The sequence below is a fragment of the Leuciscus leuciscus genome, assembly GCF_965113295.1.
Source record: "Leuciscus leuciscus genome assembly, chromosome: 15".
Lineage (NCBI taxonomy): Eukaryota > Metazoa > Chordata > Actinopteri > Cypriniformes > Leuciscidae > Leuciscus > Leuciscus leuciscus.
The window spans coordinates 12,783,628-12,804,614 of NC_138739.1; the positions used below are offsets into that span (position 1 = coordinate 12,783,628).

A 20,987-nucleotide genomic window follows, 5' to 3' on the forward strand; every position below is an offset into this window, starting at 1 on the left:
AACTGTTGATTTCTACATGGCAGTTCAATTAATATTGTCTTTTTAGACCATTGGTATTGACTGGTTTGAGTTATTTTATTGGTATAAGCAAGGGACATGGGTGGCCTAAAATGCACCAGAATGCAGGAAATCACAACTATGAAATAAAAACATTTCTGGGGGATTCATTTTATGAATGAATGACTTGCTCTAATTTCGCTGGTCTTCGTCAACAACACGCGCTTTTGCACCACCTGCTGGTGAGGTCGACTAACAGCAGATGGAGCGTATGCTCGCCAATCTACTGCTTTTCCTGCAGTTCCTGGACGTCAATGTTGAATTTACTGTCGAATTTGAACCACTGAATTTGTGGAAGCGAATTTGCAAAGCGAAATAAAATGGACCGAAAATTGCCTGTTGAATATTATTGGTTGTATTGGTGGTATTTTTAAACAGTTTGAATATTTTGGAAGTGAAATATGAAAGGTGAATATGGATTATTGAATTTTTAATAATGAAAAGGTGTTTGAAATGTTTTTAATTGAAATATTCACAGCTTAAATATTCAACCATGTTGAATTTCAGCCCATAAAAATGCAAGCCCTAAAAATACAATGCATTAAAATGCAAGCATGGTTAATGCAATGCCTATTTTTTTTCAAGTAGTGCAATTCAACAGGCTTTTTATTTCAAAAACATTTGACATTATTTTACTTTCATAAAAATACAAGAAAAGTCAAGCCTTGTGTGTTTATTGGAGGACTTTTGAATGTTCACTGGTTGTCTAGCTTTGCACAAGAGATCGCATTGCAAGGGCAGCACACTAGTTGTGTCTGTGCTTGTTTTGCTGACATTCCCAGATAAAATGTCCAGACAGCAGGTTATGCAACATGGGTATTTTTACTAGAAACAGCCATTTTCTTTCTAAACCTAAAGTTATGATAAACGGATAGTTAAACCAAAAATGAAACCGATATCATTTACTCAACCTCATGTTGTTCCAAAACCACAACACTTTTGTTCATCTTTAGAACACAGATGAAGATATTTTAAATTAAATCTGAGAGATTTCTGTCCCTCCATTGACGGCCCACACAACGACCAATTTGTCGCTTCAAAAAGTTTAAGAAAACGAATCTATATGAATCAGGCAGTTTAGTCCAGATTTTCTGAAGAGACTTGATCACTCTATATGATTGAACAGATTGAATGTAGTATTTTATTCCCATATGATAAAAGGTACAGTGGGTGGAAAATGCTCTTTCTATGTAGCAAAAATACTTCATAGCATTTAAATGATCTGCTAAATGCATTTAAGCATCAGTTAATAATGGTTGAGGAGAGTATAAGCAAAGAGTTTTAAGGATACCGTTCACCCCTATCACAAATGTTTGTTCACAGATGATAATAGAACAAATACATGAAGGCTGTATAAAAACACCATGAAAACAGTACAAAATTGGTCATTGATTTATCAAGTCAACACACATTTGTGTGTTGTAACATTTCACCTGACAAACATCACCAGAAGTATTAATGCCAAAATAACAAATGGTGATAAATAAAAAATAAAATAAATAAAAACCCCTGGTAAATATATTAGCTACACAGCAATACTCTTCCAATAACTGTACCAATACCAGTAATAACAACTACAGTGTTTGAACTAAGTGCAGACTCAATTCAGTACTTGTGTGTTATTTGATAGGCAGCTGCCTTCAAAAATGCTCTTTTGCATATTTATGCACATGTCCTTTGAAGAGCGCTCGCATCTTGGCAAGATATTTGTGTAAACACAATCAGTTCTATTATGTGTATTCTTGCATGGACTACTGAAATCTGGTATTGTGACAAAACTATTGCCATGTTAGCAATGTGCTCAAATTGCAGTGAAGTTCAGGTAGTGGCGTACTGTCTTGAGCGTTTAAAAATATGCAGATTGTGCCAGAGTTTATGCAAAATTTAGTGCGTAAATCATATTGTTTACACATTGGACGTTTTGCAGTTGATGCTTTCTGTTACGACCCGTGACTCCAAAAGGATGCAACAAAGGAAGGGACACACACTGTCGTTGAATTTAACCCAAGGTTTATTAACAAAATAGAAAGTAAAACAAACGAGTGCTAATGTAATGTCAGCAAAATCAGTAATGTAGAGTAAGTGTAGGCATGGTCTGTAATGTACTGTGGCTCCAGTTTAAGTGCAGAAAAGAAAAAAATACAACAAACAAAGTCAACAAAAACAAGGAGCGCCGAAGAGGGGTAACAAATGTCCAATAATGTCCAAATGTCCTTACATTTATATTATAATAATATAGTTAAACAAGTTAAAATTGTGTTAAATTTTAAACACAATATTGTCTGTTTTTTTCTCTACTTTACCAACAAAAATAGTTTTAAACAAAAGCCACACACAGAGGAGTTTCGTTACTGAATGAATCCGCAAATCAAAACAAATCAAGTGAGCAGTTTTAGTTTAATATTTCATTATTAGTTTCATGTTGTTCCTGTTGTTTCTCTGATGTTCTTGTTCCCTTCACCTATGAAAGCCTTTGTCCACCATCATGCCAAGGTCCACTCGTGCATGTTGCCCACCCTGTCATATTTATCTTTCTATGAAAATAAGCAAATTATTTTAACTAGTTAGTAAAACATTTTGTGTGATTTCTTTATAAAGACATGAAGGCCAGTAAGTATTGTGTGAAAGTTTGACCAGATATCTTTGTTTTAAAATGCTTTTAGAACAATAGGCGCCGCCTGAAAAAACAGCAATGCAAGTTTGAGAGGAGCGATCCCGACAAATCTCGCAAGAATCACGACTTGCTTTACGGCAACAACATCACACACATCAACAACATATGAAGCACGAAGAGAACTTGCGTGCATTTCAGACGTGATTCTTGAAAGACTCGACGATGGAAATAACAAAGAAAGCGCGGTCGGAAGAGTGTAGGAAAAGGAAAAGATCATCGGACCGCGTGAGGAACCGGACAAGAGTCCCACTCAGTCAGGCTTTCACTTGTAGCCTGACTACGTCAGACTTCGTACTTCCGCTCAATTTCAGTTCGCTTCTGTACTCAGTCTGAGATAGCGACCGGTTTCCTCCGGCCTCAAAACAGCCGGCCAATCAACGAACAGAGGGCGGGCTGAGAGCCGTGACGTAGATGATTGTACCGTGGATGCGTAGATTTACTTCACATAATCTGCAAAAGTCGTTCACAGCCATGTTCACTCCGGTATTTCGCTCGATGGTTTTGTTTTCGCATCATACATGTGTTTACAGTGGAAGTTAGATGCGGCTGAACCTGCGCATAACACACGCCATAACCAAACATTATGTGATTGGCTTACGGGTAACCAATGATTTTAAACTTCAGACTGTGCTTATACAAAATTTAGCTGACTAACAGTGAACTTCCCGACTGAACTTTACTTGAAATTGTGTTTACTTGTGATTTAGCCACAATCATGTAAAAATGTTATAAGCCAGCAAACGTGGTAGGCTACTTTATTATTATAAAGTAGTCTAACACTTGACATAAAGTTATTATTATTACCATCAACAGTAGTTCAGTAGACTATATCTAAATTGCTTCAACTGTTGTATTGGTGTTTTATAATAAGACACTTGCTCTCTAAAAATGTGCACTTTATGTTATCTGGGAGTTATTAGTGTTTTTGTTTGTTTTGACTGCCTCACCGGTGAATATCTGCTTCTTTACTGTTGTAATACTTACATTCTGTGGTGCTCGTGCATGGCTCTTGCGGCAACATAAGTAAATCACAGCAGCAGAAACCATGAGAACAAGAGATATTCCTGCTATAGCTCTTGAAGACAAACCTGACAGAAGACAGACCATGTCATGATAGAATAAACAGGAAGCAATCGCAGATACTCAAAGTGATATTTATTCTCCAAAGTACACACAACAGAAAGAACAGGAAGGCGGCGATTCAGACTCAGGCAGGGACTTGATGGTCTGTGGTGCGCTGGTGCGGTGATAGTGGTGAATCCCAATCCCGGTGCTGGAGTGCGGTGAACCCAAGGATGACGAACACAACGGCAGGAAGACAAGGCAAGGCGAACACAGACACGGCAACTCCACGGGGAAACAGACACGGCAGGTCACAGGACATCAACAAACAATCCGACACTGGAACAGAGAATGGTGGGAGTATATATAGGAACGGAAATGAATCGCAGCTGTGAACAGTGATTGATGATGATGATGATCAGCTGGAGCGCTGACGGACACGTGAGCGGGACAACGCCCACTCACACATAAACAACAATGACACGAGACAAGAAGAAAACAATGCATTCAACAACCGTGACAGACCATCATTATTACTAGAGAGTGAATGATTATCCATCCAATGTTTACTAATATATCTGACTGATATTTACACCACTTTGGTCATCAGTCATGTGATACTGATTTAACTGATAAAGTTGGTCTTTTTTTTAACAAGAGCAGATAAAACAGCATCAACACTGTAAGCTCAACACAAAACATCAGGACAACTAATATTATGCAGTTTTCATGTTGATAAAATTAATCAAAGTTTGCTTTTTAGCAGCCCACAACCAAACATATTTTGAGTTGATTTTAAAATATTGGACTGTTTTTAAATATTCCTCAAAGGAAAATGCATTTAATGGCTGAATTATACACTCACCAGTGGCAGAAACACTGAGTCTCTTCACTCTGCTGATACTGAAGCTGCTGATGTTGATGATGATCAGTAGTTTATATTCTCCAGAGTCTGTGTTTCTGGTGTTTGTGATGTTCAGAGATCCAGTCTGATGATCCAGCTTCAGTCTGTCTCTGAATCTCTCTTTACACTGAACATCTGTACAGATCAGGCCTTATTAACCCAGTTGTTCAGGAAGGCAGAACTTGGAAGAGGAAAAACTCTAAAAGAGTCTAAAAGAGACAGAGCATCTTTTTTTGTCCCATAAACACCTGCTTGAGATGGAGTGACTACACTCTGACTGCAATAAAAAATATTGCAATTGTTATTTTCATTTAAGAATTAAGATGATAATTAAAAACAGTGTGTATATTTTATTAAGAAAATTGTGGCTCAGTGTTGTGTAGAACATTTCACCAATAAAACCATTTTTTTTAATGAAGCAGTTTTGAGGCTTGAATTGAGGAACCCATTAAGCTGATAAAAAGCTTAGGCTACCTATTTATTTTAAGAAAATTAGTTAAATTATGTGGTTTTATTTAGAGACACCATTGTTGGTTCCCAGCACGCTTTGTCTTGTAATTTTACAACATATTAAAATTACTTTATATATAAAATTATAACATTTTAAAGGTCCCAGTAAATGACAGAAAGAGGTTGTTGTTGGTCAGTTGGTTCTGTTACTGAAAGATAAAAGCAAAACAGCATGTATCCCATGATAGTGTTCCAATGAGAAGCATTACAATTACTTCACCCCTTGAACTCATTTCTATCTTCACGTGGAGTAAAGATGGCTTTGAGTACCATTACAAACCCCATGGCTCAGGGGAGCATAAAAAACAAATCTCAGTATCTTCATTACACTGAACATCTTTACAGATCTTACTGAGGTCTCCATTGATTTCAGCTATGCGAATGTATCTATAAAAAACAAAGGCGACACACGGAAATTAAATGAACCCAAAAGTAGATATTTATTTATTAAGGTAATACATAAATGAATTAAGCAAACAACATCAAAACAGGAAATGAAAGAGAAAAAAATAACAAATTGATACACAAAAAAAGGTGTTGGACAAGCCTCAAGCAACAACCACATTTTTTATTTGATTCATCACAGGTAACCCACGGAATCTGAATCGCTTGACTCCACCCTGCAAACAGAGAAAGAGAACACAAAAACAAGAGAAAATGCAAATGAGGGAGGTAGAAGCCAGTTCATGAACACAGCAAATGGACTACATCTGCAACCATAGATATTCATACATATGAATGAATATCTGTAGATCTTCATAGGATTTAGTTGACAATTAACACAATACAAAAAGACAAAGGCATTAGATTACGTGACATTAAAAAGTTACCATAGTTTAAAAACCTGCAATGTTGAGGTCATACAAACACACAAACAACACATACTCACTTGTGAAAGGTTTTCCCCATATCGGGGTTTTTTTGTTTTGTTTTTAATCTGGGAAAACTCATTGGATCATTTGAAATCTTACACTTGCCTCAACAGCCTCACTCATTCCTCCACCATAAAGAAAATACATAAAAATTGCACTTCGATCAACAGCCTCACTCAGTTCCTCCACCATAAAAATACAGTACAAATTGGACTTGCCTCAACAGCCTCACTCCATTCCTCCACCATAAAAATACACTTGCCTCAACAGCCTCACTCCGCTCCTCCGCCATAAAAATACAGTAAAAAAAACGCTTGCCTCAACAGCCTCACTCTGTTCCTCCACCATAAAAATACATAAAAATTGGACTTGCCTCAACAGCCTCACTCCATTCCTCCACCATAAAAATACAGTAAAAAATACACTTGCCTCAACAGCCTCACTCCGCTCCTCCACCATAAAAATACAGTAAAAATACATTTGCCTCAACAGCCTCACTATGTTCCTCCACCATAAAAATACAGTAAAAAATACACTTGCCTCAACAGCCTCACTCAGTTCCTCCACCATAAAAATACAGTAAAAAATACACTTGCCTCAACAGCCTCACTATGTTCCTCCACCATAAAAATACAGTAAAAATTGCACTTACCTTAACAGCCTCACTCACTTCCTCCACCATAAAAATACAGTAAAAAAAATGCTTGCCTCAACAGCCTCACTCTGTTCCTCCACCATAAAAATACATAAAAATTGCACTTGCCTCAACAGCCTCACTCTGTTCCGCCATCATAAAAATACAGTAAAAATTGCACTTGCCTCAACAGCCTCACTCTGTTCCTCCACCATAAAAAAACATAAAAATTTGCACTTGCCTCAGCAGCCTCACTCCTTTCCTCCACCATAAAACATACAGTAAAAAAATGTCACTTACCTCAACAGCCTCACTCTGTTCCACCATCATAAAAATACAGTAAAAATTGCACTTGCCTCAACAGCCTCACTCCGTTCCCCCACCATAAAAATACAGAAAAAATTGCACTTGCCTCAACAGCCTCACTCTGTTCCTCCACCATAAAAATATATTAAAAATTGCACTTGCCTCAACAGCCACCCAAAGACTCAGGAGGTGAACTAACCATTTCTCTTTCCAGTACAGACAGTAAAATGAACAAATCGTTCATGATCGACCCATCACTAATCTTCATCTTATCGTACCTATGCATTGCTTAATTGGGCTCAGTCTGAAGAGCAACTACTTTTTGAAAAATAATCAGTATTAAACGATGGAATGAAGAATGTTTATTCTTAACCATACATCCAGTTATGTGCACTACATCGAAACCCTGGCCCTTTAATCTCTAATAGTAAAGTGACCTTTTGTTAATATTGCGGTGACCCCCAGAAAGACATTTGAATCAAGGGGAAAGGAATGCACTTTTTTAAGCGAGGGGGTGGAACGCACTTTCGCCCCTGCTCCAGCGGAGGTCTGTGCACGCCACTGCATTTATCATTCATAATGGCCCTGTGCATATACATATACATATACATATACATATACATATACATATACATATACATATACATACATATGTGTGGGAGGATTCACACACCACATTAACAGCTCAAGTATTTTTAGCAGATAGTCTTTTTAGATCAGAAGATGTTTCACATGATTGTTCTGTTTTGTTTGTGCTGGTGGTGCCTGACTGGTAAGTTATAAATGCAAATGATCTAAAAATATTTTTTAAAACACTTCAGAAGTAACCATGAACAACAACAGAAGTATTATAAATCCATGAGTCAAAAAAATGCAGGAACCCGGTTTTATCTACTGATCTAAATGTCCCATACAAAAATATCAAGGCATTGTCAACCCATCTCCTGCTTTTAATTCGATAAAGAATCAAGGTATTTTAAAATTGTATATAGATAAATGTAAAAATATTTTTTCATAGAAATCAATGGGAGACACACACACAAAATGAAGGGCCAATGTCACAACACATCCCTTGTGGAGTAAACACATTTCACATTAAAAAAAAGTATTTTTTTAATAAAAACCTATATTAAAAAATATACAATATTAAGTTATAAAATGACTTTTTACTTTCTGGAGTTTTCTGGAGACCCTGATCATCCTGGGTGTACATTAAAAAAGAATAACGTATAGGGGTTAATAGCTGTTTCTATGTGAATATATTGTAAAATGTAATTTATTCCTATGATCAAAGCTGAATTTTCAGCATCATTACTCCAGTCTTCAGTGTTAAAAATCATTTGAAAGTACATATTCATCAATAGTTTAAAAACCCATATGTGTACATTAACATTTACATACATAAGTAGCAGACTACATACAAAAATACAAACAATTATTTTTCAAATTATTAAAAATACAAAACATTGTAATATACCCCCTGTTATATTGACTGTTATATTGCTTTGATTATATTGTTATACTTCATTTATTTGTTCATTTGCATTGGTCATAATAAACAACAATAAAAAGGAAAACTGTTCTCAAATTTGTTACAACCTGACCCTAAAGCAGGATAATAATAATTATAGAATTAATACTACTACTACTACTACTACTAATAATAATAATAATAATAATAATAAATAATAGTAATAAATGTATCAATAGAAGTGCACTTTTTGATATCTGAATGAGACCACACATAGAGGAAACACAAATTCCACTTACAGATGTCAGAGATCTGAGACAGATTCAGTGCAGATGGAATCTCACTCAATTGTTGCGCTGCATCCTGTCACCTGTTTCATCAATGACAGCATACTCAATTAAAAATATTATTTTCTTAGTGAATTAGGAAATACATATTTTTGTTTTCTTTAAATAATATTTTCCCTTTATAAATCTATTTCCATTGTGTTAAATTGTCTGTTTGTAATATTCACCGTTCTGACTTAGAAGGTCCATGCAACAGGAACAAACAGCCACCAGCAGAAGAGAAGTAGCAACAGCAGCGGGTATCAGACTTGGTACTGGAATTTTTAAAGACAGACAGTCATCATTACTGGAATGCTACTGATTTTACAGATATACTTTCGACTTTGGTCATCCGTTGAATGAGACTGTTTACATAAATAGCGCTATCTGGTGGGTGGTGGTTTTTTCATTAACAGAAGCTCAAACAGCATCAAAGTACTGTGACCTCAATGATAAATATTAGCCCAGAAAAAAAAAAAAAAAAAGAAAAAAAAAAAATATATATATATATATATATATATTCTTTTTTTTTTTTTGGGTGAGCAACGCACCATTTTTGTGTCTGTCCCTTTAAATGCAAATGAGCTGCTGCTCATATATATATAATACATTAAAGGGTTAGTTACAGCCCAATACAGCCCTTCTTGCGTGAGTATGACGTTGGAGTAGGTGAGAATAGACATTTCTTCTGGCTCAAAAAAATAGAACTAGGTAACAAACTCAAGCTCATCTTCTCTTATATCAAAATCCTCCACTATTTATCTTTAAAGGGGTGGTATAATGGCCTTTTCACAAGTTGTAAAATAAGTCTCTGATGTCCCCAGAGTGTGTATGTGAAGTTTCAGCTCAAAATACCCCACATATATTTTTATATATCTGGTTAAAATTGTCAGTTTTTGAGGGTGAGCAACGCACCATTTTTGTGTCTGTCCCTTTAAATGCAAATGAGCTGCTGCTCGCAGCACAGGGGGAAGAGCTTCAACAGAAAATCAAGAACTTTTAGCCTTCTATGTTCAAACCGGAGTCAGACAAAGATGGAGAGACTCAAGAAGAAGTGACAACATGTAGTCAACATTTCTGAATGGCTAGTTGGTGAATTTATGTAGCTTATGTGTAGTTATCTTCTAGTCATTGATTAGCATTTTCTGTCATGATAATCTATACATTTCGTTCCTGGAAGCAGGGATTATGTAAATTTTAGGGTTTGTGATGTCACTAACCCGGGAGGAATGTAGTATAGTCCCTACCAGCTGTTTGTTGTAGTCCTTAAAAAGGAATTTCTTTAAAAGAAAATATCTCCATTTGCTTTGAACTTTGAGCGCTGTAACTTTGCTCAACATTACACACTAACTAAAGTTAGTAAAGCGAAATCATAATCAACCACCCCTTTAATAAACATGCTCGTTGTAAAAAAATTGTGACTTGTGGTTTTTGCTGTATCCTCTGTGATTCCGTGTTCGTAAGAATTTACACTTGACGGAAGCTGGTTATTATGGTTTATAAAGTTTTAAACATGGATGTTTTTTTCTTACTAAACCTATCGCTTTACTTCAGAAGGCCTTTATTTACCTTGAACCGTATTACTTTTATGATGGATGGATAAACTTATTTGGGCTTCAGAGTCTATGGGTCACATTTACTACCATTATAAAGCTTGGAAAAGCCAGGGTATATATAATTCTGAATGTATTAATTTGAAAGAAGATAGTTCTTTAATATGGCTTTAATTATTAGTTGAATTATTAGTTTTATAATTAGTTCTTTAATATTCTTGTAATATGGCTTGAGGGGGAGTAAATCATGGGATAATCTTAATTTTGGGTGAACTATCATTTTAATAACATCGGTAAACATCAGGTGATTGTGAGAGTAACAAGGTGAAATTTGTCACTTTGACATGCATGCGAAGGTGACATGATATTCACTTGACAAAAAGTTTTACAAATACAAAAATAAAAACATTTATTGGGTCGATTTAACAACTGTTTTCTAAAACTGCATGTGCTCTGAATGATTAAATGACACTCACCATTAACAGTCACAGTGATGCTCCTCATGATGCTGAAACTGCTCTTGTTGATCTTTAGTGTATAAAGTCCAGAGTCTGTGGAACTCGCGTCTTTGATGATCAAAGACCATGAAAACCAATAATCCAGCTTCAGTCTGTCTCTGAATCTCTCATTACTATCATTACACTGAACATCTGTACAGATCTTACTGAGATCTCCAGTGACTAGAGCGATGAGATTGTCATTAAAATACCAAGTTATCATATCATTTTGTTTCATTTCTCCAGCGTCTAAAATGATAGACGATCCCTCCACGATGTTCTTTTGTTTTGCAACAGAAAAATCTGAAACACAAACCAACGGATGCTGGAAGGAGACTCATTTTACACATGCACATGTATAACATACAATTTAATGCATTACTAAAATGAGAATATAAACGACCATAGAATATTATTTTTTAAATAACATAAAATAGCTTCTTGTGATCACAGAAATTACTATAACTGTAAATTTACTACAGAAATGTCTGAACATTACTGTTAAAATCAAAATTATTAAGTGAGTTAAACATGTATAACCTGCCTTTCATTCAACTTACCCTGGACAATAATCTTGAAGATCTTTTCACTGTCGCTGCTGCTGTTAAACTGTATATAATAAACTCCAGAGTCTGTGTTTCTGGTGTTTGTGATGGTCAGAGATCCAGTCTGATGATCCAGCTTCAGTCTGTCTCTGAATCTCTCAGTGTCTTCATTACACTGAACATCTGTACAGATAAAACTGAGATCTCCAGTGATTTCAGCGATGAGAGTGTTTTTAAAATACCATCTAATCTCTTCTTGTTGGTCTGTTGTAACACCAGTGTTTAAAGTGACTGAATCTCCCTTTGTCACAATCACTATATGTTTACCAACAACAGGAACACCTGAAGACACAAAGTTAATTATAAGCTGAACAATTTTTAGAAAAGGAAAGTGCTGTGAAAATATTCTTTGCTTTGTTTGAAGGGAAGGGAAGCACCTCGAGTTTCAACTCTGCTCTTGCATTCGTTATAGAATATCCCGCATTAGAACAAATCAGTGTGGACAGTTTTAATCATCTGTAGAGCTCATATATATTTCATAATATTTCATTTTCCAATGTTGGGAAGAAATTAGATAAGATTCTTAAGGGTGTATGCATTGTCATGTACTTTTTATGTATTGTTTATATGTCTAAATGCTGCAACGAATTTGCCTTTAATTATGTAACACATAAAACCAAACCTGAGTGGGAATGGAGACGTTACGTCTGTTACAACGAAATGGGGGTTTCGCATAGAAAGCCTATCATCTTCAAGATAAAGAAAACGAACCTCCGCTCTACCTCGTGGGTATATAAGGAAGTACGCTGGCATAGCTCAGTATGTTTTCTCGGTGAGGAGCTGAGACTGAACTCGTTTCCAGCAGTACAGCGGAAGTGGCAGGGAGACGTAACGTCTCCGTTCCCACTCAGGGAATGAGGGTTACATACGTAACCGAGACGTTCCCTTTCGTGGTCACTGCAAGTTACGTCAGTGACGACGAAATGGGGGTTCCCAGTCTAATCACGCCACCTCTCGTCTGTCTTCCAGTGCCCTGCGTAAGTCTGAGATCCCTGCCATGAGACTGGCACGGACGAAGGACTCCTACTTAACACAGGAATACCAAGGTGCACTGGGAAGCATATCTCAGCGGAAATATGCAATCATGCCCAGCCCAAAGGGGGGGACTTGGAATACACATAAGACCCGGAGGGGCTGCATATGGAGAATCACTGGGGTGTCCAGCTGCAGGTGGAATATTTCAACCCCAGAGGTGGCAAGGTGGCTTGCCGAGGGAAAGACACATGCCCAGAGAGGCTTACAGTGGAAATACACATGTGGGGGTCACCCAGAGGGGGATCCATGCACATGGAGGCACCTAGCCAAGCGCGAAAGCTGCCGGTGGCATAACTCTGGCGTTGGCGTCAGCAGTGCTGGAGGAAACTCAGGGTTTATTAGGCTCACCTGAGGAGAATATCGCATATATCCCGTCCGTGGAGAGGAATGGGGAACAAGCAGAATCTAGTACCGGCTGGTTGAAGTGAGTACATGAGAAGAAACTGGCTCCACTCTGAGGTTATAGAACCTGGCGAATGTGTTAGGTGTCGCCCAGCCTGCAGCTCTGCAGATGTCTGCCAGCGAGGCACCATGCGCTAGAGCCCAAGAGGAGGCCACGCTCCGAGTGGAGTGGGCCGTCACACCAAGGGGGCACGGTCGACCTTGCTGCTGGTATGCCAAAGCAATGGCGTCCACTATCCAGTGAGACAACCTTTGCTTGGAGAGAACCTTTCCCTTCAGCTTCCCACCATGACAGACAAAGAGCTGGTCCGAGGTCCTGAAACACTGCGTTCTGTCTACGTAAGCATAAAAGGGCATGTACTGGACAGAGCAGTGCCAAGGCTGGGTCTGCCTCCTCCGATGGCAGCGCTTGCAGGTTCACCACCTGGTCTCGAAGGCCAGGCCGGGGTCTCAGGATCACGTGAGAGTTAGCTGGCCAGAATTCAAGGCACGCTTCATCAACCGAAAATGCCTGCAGGTCCCCTACCCTCTTGATGGAGGCCAATGCAACCAGGAGTGCTGTCTTCATTGACAGGAACTTAAGCTCCACTGATTGCAGAGGCTCAAAGGGAGCACTCTGCAGGGCAGTTAGCACCACAGAGAGGTCCCAAGAGGGTACGAGAGGAGGGCAAGGAGGATTCAGTCTCCTCGCTCCTCTCAGGAACCTGATGACCAGGTCGTGCTTTCCAACTGACTTACCTTCAACTGCATTGTGATGTGCGGCAATGGCGGCAACATACACATTCAGTGTGGAGGGAGACAGCCTTCGCTCCAACCCTTCTTGCAGGAAGGAAAGCACGACACTGATCGGGGGTCTTGTTGTTTAGAAGAACACCACTTGACGAAGAGGTTCCACTTCAACGCATAGGCATGTCTCGCGGACGATGCTCTAGCGGAAGTGATGGTAGCCACCACCGCTGGTGGTAGGGTACTCAAACCTGCCACACGTGGAGGTTCCAAAGATCGGGACGAGGGTGCCATAGGGTGCCCCGTCCCTGAGAAAAAAGGTCCTTCCACAGAGGGATTGGCCAGGGAGGTGCTGTCGCGAGGAGTACAACTTTGGAGAACCAGGTCCGGGTGGGCCAGTGTGGCGCGACCAAAATGACCTGCTCCTCGTCCTCCCTGATCTTGCACAGGGTCTGTGCAAGAAGACCCCACACTGGGGTGGCGGGCAAGTTGCGACATACGGCGGGAGCATAGACCACCTTGTCTGTTGATGTACGCTACTGTCGCGGTATTGTCTGATCGAACTAGTACGTGCTGACCCCTGAGCAACGCATGGAAGCGGTGCAGGGCGAGATGTACAGCCAGAAACTCGAGGCAATTGACATGCCAAAGGCGCTGGGGTCCTGTCCAGGAGCCTGCGGCAGCATGTCCATTGCACATGGCGCCCCAGCCCATGGTGGAGGCATCTGTCGATACAACAACATGCCTGGAAACTCGTTCTAAGGGCACACCGGCCCGTAGAAAACTGAGGTTCGTCCACGGAGTGAAGGTCTGATGGCAGGCTGGAGTCACTGGGACTCGGAGCGTGCCGTGTTCCCATGCCCACCTCGGGACTCGATCGCGAAGCCAGTGCTGAAGCGGTCTCATATGAAGCAATCTGAGCGGCGTTGCTGCGGCTGCCATATGCTCCAGGAGCCTCTGAAACAATTTCAGTGGAACCGCACTCTTGCCCTCGAATTGACGAAGGCAAGACAGCAGTGACTGCGCGCGCTCACTTGTAAGCTGCGTGCACATGGCGACCGAGTCGATTTCCATACCGAGAATAGAGACCCTCTGCACTGGGCAGAGTTTGCTCTTCTCCCAGTTGACCCGAAGGCCCAGACGAGCTAGGTGCCGGAGCACTAGGTCCCTGTGTTCGCAAACCTGGTCTCGAGAGTGAGCTAGGATCAGCCAGTCGTCTAGATAGTTCAGGATGCGAACCCCGTGTTCCCGTAGAGGACGTGAAGACGCGAGGAGACAGGGCTAGCCCGAAATGGGAGAACAGCGTACTGGTATGCCTGCCCCTCGAAAGCAAACCGTAGAAATGGTCTGTGTCGAGGAAGAATGGAGACATGGAAGTAGGCGTCCTTCAGGTCGATCGCTGCGAACCAATCCTGCGGCCACACACATTTGAAAATGCGTTTGGCCGTGAGCATGTTGAACGGCAGCCTGTGAAGGGAGCGGAGAACTCAGCCAGTGCAATGCAGCTTCTCAAGAGCGGCTGCACTGGGCTGCACGAGGGCTGATGACGACACAGCTGTTCCACCATTGGCCGAATTCACCGCATGACAACGATCACGTGTGTTTCGTGTTTAATCCATAGACTGTAAAAAAAATATGGACGTAGTGTCCATGACGTCACCCGTAGGTTTCCGAAGAGCTTTTTTGAAGCCTAAAGTGGGCGGAGCCGGCCGTCGCCATCTTGGCCTTGCGTCACTCCCGGATAACAGAAAATGGGCAAAGAGGCTGAGAAATCACGCCCAAATAGCTCGACGTGATCGAGTTAGCTCAGGCTGTTAACGGCTCTGGGTAAGGTTATGCTACTGACAGTACCAAGTCTGCGACTGCACAGTGCCTCGCACTAAAGTGACACTTGATGATGTAAAGCCAATTAAAAGTTCTTGTTTTTGCCCTTCGAAATATTATAATAGTTAAAAGACATGGCTACAAGTGAGACTGTGTATCGTGATTCTGTACTATTCTGCTAGTTGAAAATGTATTATGCAGTAACTTAATATTACTCTGAGAGTGTGTGTGACAGTGATTTATGTGCATACATGTCAGTCAATTTTTTATAGTCTATGGTCCGTCAGCGCGGCATTGCTCGTCAAGTTCATAGAGAGCTTATTCAGTCCATTTTAAATTCTGATTTTGGCCGCCTCTCAAATGGGTTAAACCATAGATATACTGCCTATGAAGTTCAAGTAAATGCGCTAGAAAATCCGTGCATTTATAGCATGGACGGAGAAAGCGCAGACGCCTACATGATTTCATCTGACTGTACATAAGCATATTATAATCTATCTGTTCCGTGAGAGCAGAACGAACGAGCCTTTATTGACGTTTTTAAATTTGAAAACTCCAAAAAGCAAAGAAATTGTCAGACATCCATTAGTGCATGTTCACAGAGGAAAACAACTGAAATACAGCGCTGGTTGTTCTCTCGAACGATACTCGACGACAACGACGGAATCCAAACCCGTGGGCTTTGTACCCAATGGGTGTATTAAATTGTATGAAATAATCCCGAAAAAAAGCACAAACACTGCAGAGAAAGCAAGTTCAGCAGCAACATTTGCTGAGCCTGAGGTGAAGTGACGGCTAGTAACAGCAAACAAACGGCTATCATTGACATCAGTGACAACCCACCTGTCACTCAAGTGGCCACACCCTTAAATGCAGAAATGTAAATATTAATCAACTAAACGGATGAGTTATAAAAAAATTCACCCCCCCCCCCCTCACAGTTGTTATGAAGGGAAAAATTAGCTGTATAGACCAAAGCCACATAGAGATCCAGGCTGTAAACATGTTTTTTTCTGCTGTAAAGTTGGTAATTTTAACATGGGGGAGATACAGATTTGACTCACTTCTGCAGCCAGCCTCAAGCGGCCAGTCAATGAATTGCAGTTTAACTCACTTCCGTGAATGTTGGTTTCAAGAGAGAGAAGGCGAGGTTGCCGCTTGGTTTAATCATACACCTTAGTTCCTCTAAAGTTCACAAATCAGTTTTTTATAACAGTAAACACTCTTTTCATGTCTTTGTGACGTTATATTGTGTCATGTTTATCAAATTAAAACTGATTAAAAACGTAGACTCCACTTCATTGATAGTAGCTATGTTGAACTTTATTCTTGTTCAAACAGACGCTGTGTGAAGCAGTCGCCTACATAAAGTATTGAATGAAAATGTCTCTGAAACATCTGTGTATTATTAGGCAAATATTGCATTTATTTCACTTCAGCTGTGGTAAAGTATGCAAACACCACGTGAGCGGTCACTACGGGAACCAGAAAGTGTCCGACTTCACGTCTCCGTTTGCAGCTCCCCCCCGCCTGCACGCGGCTACTCTCAACGATCGGTTACATCCAGCCGCAGCCGATGTAACCGATCAGCGAGAGTAGCCGATCTTTCTGGTTTTACACTTTCTGGTTCCCGTAGTGACCGCTCACGTGGTGTTTGCATACTTTGTCACAGCTGAAGTGAAATAAATGCAATATTTGACAAATAATACACAGATGTTTCTGAGACATTTTCATTCAATACTTTATGTACTGCTTCATACAGTGTCTGTTTGAACAAGAATGAAGTTCAACATAAGCTACTATCAATGAAGTGGAGTCTACGTTTTTTAATCAGTTTTAATTTGACAAACATGACACAATAACATGACAACGACATGAAAAGAGTGTTTACTGTTATAAAAAACTGATTTGTGAGCTTTAGAGGAACTAAAGGTGGTCGAATAAACACGAAACACACGTGATCGTTGTCATGCGGTGAATCCGGCCAATCGTGGAACAGCTGTGTCGTCATCAGAGTTCCTGCAGCCCAGTGCAGCCGCTCTTGAGAAGCTGCGCTGGCTGAGTTCTCTGGCTATTCTCGAATCGCTCTCACGGTACTTTGATGGCACACGTCACAGTCACGTGGCGTCGGCGCTGTATCAAGTCGGACAGAATTTCTAACCGGCATGCACTGCTTCAAGTCAGCCGCCGATCGGTCTGCGCAGAGCAGCATGAAGTCGAACAAGCCTATTGTATCGCTTGTGTGATACGCGCATCGAAGCTTCAGTGTCAGAGGCTACGTAACATCACTAATGAACTATCATTTTAATAACATTGGTAAACATCACGTGATTGTGAGAGTAACAAGGTGAAAATTGTCACTTTGGCATGCATGCGAAGGTGGTATGATATTCACTTCACGAAAAGTTTTACAAATACAAAAATAAAAACATTCATTGGGTCGATTTAACAACTGTTTTCTAAAACTGCAAGTGCCCTGAATGATTAAATGACACTCACCATTAACAGTCACAGTGACGCTCCTCATGATGCTGAAACTGCTGTTGATGATCTTTAGTGTATAAACTCCAGAGTCTGTGTTTCTGGTGTTCATGATGGTCAGAGATCCAGTCTGATGATCCAGCTTCAGTCTGTCTCTGAATCTCTCATTACTATCCATACACTTAACATCTGTACAGATAAATCTATCTCCACTGACTAGAGCGATGAGAATGTCATCGAAATACCAAATTACCATTTCATTTTCTTTCATTATAGCATTTAATGTGACAGATCCTCCCTCCGTGATCTTTCGTTTTGCAACAGAAATACCTGAAACACAAACCAACAGATGCTGGAAGGAGCCATTTTTGCCCCACACACTACTCAGTTTACAAATGTGCTGTACCATACAATTTAATGCATTACTAAAATTAGATTTTTAAAAAAAAATTATATAAAATAGCTTCTTGTGATCACAAAATTATATAAACTGTAAATGTACTAGGAATGTCTGAACATTACTATTAAAATAAAAATTGTGATTTAAATATATAACCTGCCTTTCACTCAACTTACCCCAGACAATAACCTTGAAGATCTTTTCCCTGTTGCTGCTGCTGTTAAACTGTAAATTATAATTTCCAGAGTCTGTGTTTGTGATGTTCATGATGGTCAGAGATCCAGTCTCATCTTCCAGCTCCAGTTTGTCTCTGAATCTCTCTTTACACTGATCATCTGTACAGATCTTACTCTGATCTCCAGTGATTTCAGCGATGAGAATGTCATTAAAATACCATCTAATCTCTTCTTGTTGGTAAACACCAGTGTTTAGAGTGACTGAGTCTCCCTTTGTCAGAATCACTTCATGTTCACTAACACCAGAAACACCTGAAGAAGACAAAGTTAATTATAAGCTGAACACAATTTTTAGAAAAGGAAAGTGCTGTGAAAAATGTTTTATATTTTTAAACATATGAAAATGTTTTGCTTTGTTTGAAGGGAAGGACTACACATTTCAACTCTTGTATTCGTCTTAGAACATCCAGCATTAGAACAAATCTGTTTGGACAGTTTTTTTTTAATCATCTGTAGAGCTCTTAAATTGAATATTTCATTTTCCAATGATGGCAAGAAATGAGATAAGATTCTTAAGGGTGTATGCATTGTCATGTACTTCTGTATTGTTTATGTCTAAATGCTGCAACCTTTTGCCTTCAGGAAATGAGATAAAGACCAAATTCGTAATGTAGCCTAACATGAAATCAAACAGCAGAAGAACATTTTTATTTACACATTTATGATCTTACACATCACTCACAAACACCTCTTCATACAAATACCTTCCCCACACAGAGATCATTACTCGTTTTATCAATCCCTGGACCCCGGTGTAAATTAGCTTACTGCTATTTTCCACCATATTAAGTTATGTTTTTTATTAAGTTCTTTTTAATTGAACAGTATCAGTGCCTTTTTATTTCGACTATAGAATCCGATTTATCAGCAATTGAAAGTTTAAGACTATTTAACAGAACAATTCAAATTATTTTGACTATTCCTCTTATTAATAGTGATTCAGAATAAATGACCAGGATACAATTTTACACGCAAATTTATTACAGCAACCTCATAAAATAATTTTATCCTAAACCCATAGATATTTAAAACAGCAATAGCTAAAAATGATTACACCTGAATAAATACAGCGTCATGTTCACACTATACACTTTCTTTTATTATCATTCGAAAAAGACGTTGTAATAAATAAATACACTTACCACTCTCTAACACACACACTAAGAGCAAAATAAAGACCCTCATTTTACAGTAGTCACACAATGGTAAAGCGAGGATTCAGGTACAGAAAAATAAGGATCTTTATTAAGTAATAAAAATAGACAAAACAAAAACTCCCCGTGGGGGAAAACAAGCCAGGCATCTGGCAAAACTGGAAACACAAGGGAACATAGACGACAAACAAGCACAGAACTGCAAACACAGGGAGACTAAATAGGGAAGCAAACAAAAGAGGGTAACGAGGAAAGCAGGTGGGGCAAATGAATCAATAATCAAGTAACAAGATGGGAGGGGATAGACAATTGACAAGAGAGCACATGGCACAAGGAAAATCATGACAATCCATGTGCTCACAACAAACCAGACTATACCCAATGCATGACAGACCGGGAATGCCAGAGCTCTGTCACCAACCCAAGATGTATCCCAAACAGAAGTGACAGAACTCTGACAAGCCCTGATTCTGTGGAAATAAAAGCTTTTGTCTGTGTAAATGCACAAGTAAAATTGTGTTCTTCTGTATGAATGCAAACCGAAAGTTGTTTATGACTAGTTGTGTCTGTGCTTGTTTTGCTGACATTCCCAGATAAAATGTCCAGACAGCAGGTTATGCAACATGGGTATTTTTACTAGAAACAGCCATTTTCTTTCTAACCTAAAGTTATGATAAACGGATAGTTAAACCAAAAATGAAACCGATATCATTTACTCAACCTCATGTTGTTCCAAAACCACAACACTTTTGTTCATCTTTAGAACACAGATGAAGATATTTTAAATTAAATCTGAGAGATTTCTTTCCCTCCATTGATGGCCCACAGAACTATCCAATCTGTCGCTTCAAAAGTTAATAAAAAACGAATCTATATGAATCAAGCAGTTTAGTCCAAATTTTCTGAAGAGACTTGATCACTTTATAGGATTGAACAGATTGAATTTAGTCTTTTATTCCTATATTATAAAATGTACAATGGGTGGAAAACACTCTTTCTATGTAGCAAAAATACTTCACAGCATTTAAATGATCTGATAAATGCATCTAAGCATCAGTTAATCATGGTTGAGGAGAGTATAAGCAAAGACTTTTAAGGATATTGTTCACCCCTATACATATCACAGATGTTTGTTCACAGATGATAATAGAACAAATCCATGAAGGCTGTATAAAAACACCATGAAAACAGTAAAAAATTGGTCATTGTTTTATCACACATTTGTGTGCTGTAACATTTCACCTGACAAACATCAGAA

At 39.3% G+C, this 20,987-nt stretch overlaps 2 protein-coding genes and 1 long non-coding RNA gene across 4 annotated transcripts in view; all 3 read right to left on the minus strand.

The window, feature by feature from the left end:
* Positions 1-416: 416 nt before the first annotated feature.
* LOC309476138 (uncharacterized protein) overlaps positions 417-20,987 on the minus strand; it is a 104,593-nt gene continuing 84,022 nt past the window's right edge. Inside the window, exon 6 of the transcript XR_014197934.1 lies at positions 417-692. The gene's annotated coding sequence lies outside the window, so the exon portion shown is untranslated. The remainder of the gene's footprint in view (positions 693-20,987) is intronic.
* LOC309474993 lies at positions 2,051-4,425 on the minus strand. Its single transcript, XR_014197462.1, has 2 exons — positions 3,716-4,425; positions 2,051-2,591 (listed from the first exon to the last, which is right to left on the minus strand). It is a non-coding gene; the product is annotated as an uncharacterized lncRNA (long non-coding RNA).
* On the minus strand, positions 5,385-20,667 carry LOC309476039 (uncharacterized protein). Of its 2 annotated transcripts, XR_014197913.1 has the most exons (9): positions 19,718-20,667; positions 18,516-18,827; positions 17,958-18,269; positions 11,427-11,753; positions 10,846-11,169; positions 9,005-9,091; positions 8,790-8,860; positions 8,190-8,220; positions 5,385-5,827 (listed from the first exon to the last, which is right to left on the minus strand). XR_014197913.1 is itself a non-coding variant. In XM_082139160.1 (8 exons), exons 1-7 carry the CDS (start codon positions 19,758-19,760, stop codon positions 8,835-8,837), a joined length of 1,431 nt encoding a protein of 476 aa, XP_081995286.1. In that variant the 5' UTR covers positions 19,761-20,665; the 3' UTR covers positions 5,385-5,827; positions 8,790-8,834. The 2 variants fall into 2 exon arrangements, 1 of the variants encoding a protein (XP_081995286.1); XM_082139160.1 differs by lacking the exon at positions 8,190-8,220 and having other exon boundaries at positions 19,718-20,665.

What these genes read in the sequence shown, in the direction of transcription:
- LOC309476039 (XM_082139160.1), bottom strand. Translation starts at nt 19,760, where the DNA reads ATGAGGGTCTTTATTTTGCTCTTAGTGTGTGTGTTAGAGAGTG. An exon ending in AGTGTGTGTGTTAGAGAGTG is followed by an intron (nt 18,828 to 19,717) that starts GTAAGTGTATTT and finishes TGTCTTCTTCAG; the next exon opens with GTGTTTCTGGTGTTAGTGAA. An exon ending in GGACCTTCTAAGTCAGAACG is followed by an intron (nt 8,861 to 9,004) that starts GTGAATATTACA and finishes TTGATGAAACAG; the next exon opens with GTGACAGGATGCAGCGCAAC.